The sequence below is a fragment of the Glandiceps talaboti genome, chromosome 11 (assembly GCF_964340395.1).
Source record: "Glandiceps talaboti chromosome 11, keGlaTala1.1, whole genome shotgun sequence".
NCBI lineage: Eukaryota > Metazoa > Hemichordata > Enteropneusta > Spengelidae > Glandiceps > Glandiceps talaboti.
In genome coordinates, this window is record NC_135559.1 from 13,078,759 (window position 1) to 13,083,196 (window position 4,438).

The 4,438-nt window shown below is 35.2% G+C and overlaps 1 protein-coding gene across 1 annotated transcript in view; it reads right to left on the reverse strand.

Annotated features, from left to right (window-relative positions):
- LOC144442041 (lipoxygenase homology domain-containing protein 1-like) overlaps positions 1–574 on the reverse strand; it is a 6,735-nt gene extending 6,161 nt beyond the window's left edge. The window contains exon 1 of the mRNA XM_078131312.1: positions 433–574. Coding sequence (XP_077987438.1) covers positions 433–574 — 142 coding nt within the window. The remainder of the gene's footprint in view (positions 1–432) is intronic.
- Between the last annotated feature and the right edge of the window lie 3,864 nt (positions 575–4,438).

Consider the following 4,438-nt stretch of genomic DNA (forward strand, 5'->3'; position numbering starts at 1 on the left):
TGATTTTAGAACAAAATCGCTGGCAGGTAATTTAGATAATTTGGGCTATGTTGTGGAGGCGTCTGGACAGGTCAGATGGTAAATGATAGGGTGTGTCTGCTGGTTTATCTTGATAGAACACAACCTTGTGAAGTAGATAGTAGATATCACTCTACTAGTTACAAAATTATTGACCCGGGTTAAAATTTGAACTTTTGTCTTAATTACAAAATTCCTGTTGTCACATTTATTATTTTAAAGTAGATGCCAGGCATAAAACGTGGACGAAGCGATAAGATAGTTTAGATTCCAAAATGAAATTAGGGAAACATCTCTAAATAAAAAAAACGACTCTGGAAGAAAAGTTAACAGTGTAAGATTAAGAAAGAATTGCAACGAAAATGGTGTTTTTACAATGTTAAATATGCAACTAAAGCTGATAAGAATACATACGCATTTGTTCGGCAGACATACGAGCACGGGCAGCCATCATCATATATGCCATTTGTGGATTCATTTGTCCCGGTTGAAAACCAGGAGGCATTTGTTGTGGGAATCCACCTCCACCGCCTGATGCATCACCAGGATAAGCCATTTTTTCTCAGCTATGAAAGAGTTGACGTGCCTAGGTGACAAACTGTTGTTTGAACTCGTAGTCTATGAGGTTAAATTTGTTGCTCACCTTATGACAATAGCATAATATTCACGATCTCGCGAGATCCCACGGGATTATATTAACATGATGACTCCATGATGATCTAACGAGAATGCAGTATTAAAAGCTGATAAGTAGTTTTTATTGTGTATGCTCTGTCAAACAATCGCATCGTCATCGAGTCATCGGTGTTTCGATCAATCGAAAATTTCCACAATATCGGTTATCGTCTGCTCACTTTACCCGCTCTTTTGAGTTGATGCATAACTTGCCCTCATTAGTTTAATGGTGCCAGGAAGATTTACATAGACGACTGTAAAAAAATCATTAAGGTGGAACAATATCTAACTTAATGAACTAAATTTTATCAAAATATAAAACAATTGAAAACTTTTGAAATAAGGAGGACAAACCAGTATTTTGTTGAATAATCACTCGCGTTGTTTTTCATAAAATAAAATGTTCGCGTTCCTTTTTATTGTTACAGCCAAGTTCACACCAAAACGATGACATGTTTCGATAGCATACATGCTCCCCCCCGCCACTGATGACGTCTTTCTTACTCACCTCATTATATGGGTGGGGTTGATATCTAGGGAAGAGTTTCAAAGTTCAAGAGTAAGGCCTAACCCTGTTAGTTAACATTTAAGTCTTTGATAAATCGTCACTTGGTGGTTAATTACACAGCATTATGTATAATAAATGAAAATTGTTGACATCTGGTCATGCTTCCAAATTAAAGTAAAAATGATGGACTATATTTCTTTCGAATGTGTTTGTTTTTAAATTTCATATAATATTTATATGATATTTTGTACTGTGTACCTCTCCCTTCTATAACACTCACTCACTCACTCACTCACTCCCTCATTCATTCATTCACTCACTCACTCACTCACTCATTTATTCATTACCTTTCTCACTCACTCCTCCATTTCCCCGCCTCTCTCTCTCTCTCTCTCTCTCTCTCTCTCTCTCTCTCTCTCTCTCTCTCTCTCTCTCTCTCTCTCTCTCTCTCTCTCTCTCTCTCTCTCTCTCTCTCTCTCTCTCTCTCTCTCTCTCTCTCTCTCTCTCTCTCTCTCTCTCTCTCTCTCTCTCTCTCTATCTCTCTCTCTCTCTCTATATATATATATATATATATATGTATGGCTCTCTCTCTCTCTCACTCTCTCTCCGTCTCATTCCCTTAGATTTCGAATCAGAGACGCAAACTCTAGATTACTGCTTCCGAATTTGCGTTTTAAATGACTGTTGTTTGTAACCTCCTAGCCTGGATCTTTGTTCTCTCATCTATGACGTCATTTCATAGCTGGCTTTATAAATAATCCCACAGCCATGCACATAGCAAGTCAAACAACTAACAATTTTTTTATGAGAATAGATATAACACGACACAATTTCACCATAATCAGAAAATCAATTTATTGACAGCTTACTTTTTTCAGTTTTATCCAACCACATTATCGGAAGATTAGAATGGTCGAGGTTGTAGATTTATCAAACTACGAAAAGAGAGATATGATCATCAAGACCACATTTGAAAACACTTCTTTATATTTCTGCACTATTTCAATCGAATTTCTGGTTAAAGTTTAAGTTTTGCTCCTAACACGTACTTTTAACCTATTTACACCAATTACAATGTTCTCTTTAATTAATCCTAAAATAATTCAAAAATGCACTAATAAGGAAAAATGCAAGCGTTATGTTCTGAAGAGTATTTTTTTCTGCTGACTGACGGTAGTAGTTCTATTTTTAATCTAGTTCATAAACGTACGTTAAAATTTCACCGTTTTACTGAAAACTGCATCGAAAGGAGTGGTTCAAATAATGAATTCATTGATAGAGACACGGTGACCGTATCGTAACATGTACAGACATCACCACTTGGATCATACGATGCCAAATTATGATGTCTCTGGGTGATACTACGATGTTGATAATTATCCATCTATGGGGTACTTATCGTACAAGGTACAAGGCGATGTCATCTGGTATGTTTGACCTCCATGTGTACACGGATGACACGAGGCCGAAGGGGGGGGGGGGGTATCTTTTGGGTAGAGTTTAAATGAATGAGAATCTGGTGTTATCTTTGTAAAACTAAATTGATCCATTGATGACTGTCGCCACAAAACGTATTGACACATAGAGGTTATTGTGCGCATGCGCCGATGCGCGATATTTTCGTGGGGTAAAATTTAGACGAGGAATTATTATATCAGGTCATACTCTCTATTCCAATATCATGAAAATATGTATTGCTATCAATTCATGTATACGTTACGTAAATCTCACAAATGTAAACCATTGTCACAGTGTCGAAATGCTGTAAACCTGGAATTTTTCGCTAATTTCGCTGGAAAACAAAAATGCAAAAATAAGTAGTGACTAAAATGCCTTCTTGCACATGAGCACAGTGTACGATTCTGGTAATTACAGAAAATTGGCCTTTGAGAACTTGCTGATGACTGTAGTAAAAATATTTAGGTTTACAGTACATAGTGTTGGAAAGTTTCTCTTATCCCTTACAGGAACAAGCCTTCGTAGAAGACACGTTCCCCTCAAATACATTACTTCTATGTGACTGAATAGAGACATGAATTTAAAAAAAAATAACAACAATAGTTATTTTTTTTATATTTGCTGGAACTACGCACTCTTCCACGATGATGTAGATGATGTGTGGATTGTCTTCAGTATGGACAAAAAACGTAAAAGTTACCCAACCGACAAACAAATACTTCAGACGGAAATAGTTTTTTTTTGTGTGTGTGTGTACGTGTGAGCATTATCATTTTTAAAGCAAGATTATTATAATAATTAAGTCTTATTTTCACTCTCATAATTTAACAAATAAAGTTTTTATATGTTAAAAAAATGCAGAAATGTTTAATATTGTATTATCATTCGAATAGCTGTGTCAAAATTTAATTGACAAGATTGTCAATTTCTTAATTCTGTTTTCATTCTGATTACTGTATTACGAAATGATTCTACATAAAGTTACCACCACTGCAAAGTATATCAATATAAAGATATATTTATCACAAACATTTTCTCTGGGTCAAGGTCAACTGATTCAAATTAAAGAAGCATACATACATACATACATACATACATACATACATACACACATACACACATACATACATACATACATACATACATACATACATACCACGCGAGCGCGCGCATGCACGCACGCACGCACGCACACACACGCATATACACACATACATAGTGTACATATTCACAATATAATATATTAACGAAAGAAATTAATTAGAACAGATTTATTAGGTCAAAATCAAAAACATGATACATTGTGGCCTGCATAAAATATAGCTGTTACCATAATATGTTTATTAACTTCCAAAGTTACCAGTTTTGTCTGTGTCTTGCAGATCTGCATTTAAACGATATTTCAGTATGGCTAAGAGTGGCTAGCTTCAGTGAATAAAAACATGTACTATTCATTTACCAATTAGGCAGCATAATCAATCGTATCACCATGGTATCTCATCCATCTACCACTATAATGATACGTTGTATTTGTACAAAGTTCAATTAAATATTTGCAGCAACTCTGACATTAAAAACCGAGCTACTAAAATGTTGCTATGGAAAACATTATAATTTTAACCGACTAAATAATGCCAAAACTAGATATGGTCTGAATATGTTGTGATAAGATTTCATCCTCGTCGAAATATTTTTATTTGGTCATCACATACTAAATGATATATACTCTTAGTTTACGTAAATGCCCTTGGCGTTAACTTTTAGCACATGCGCAGTGGT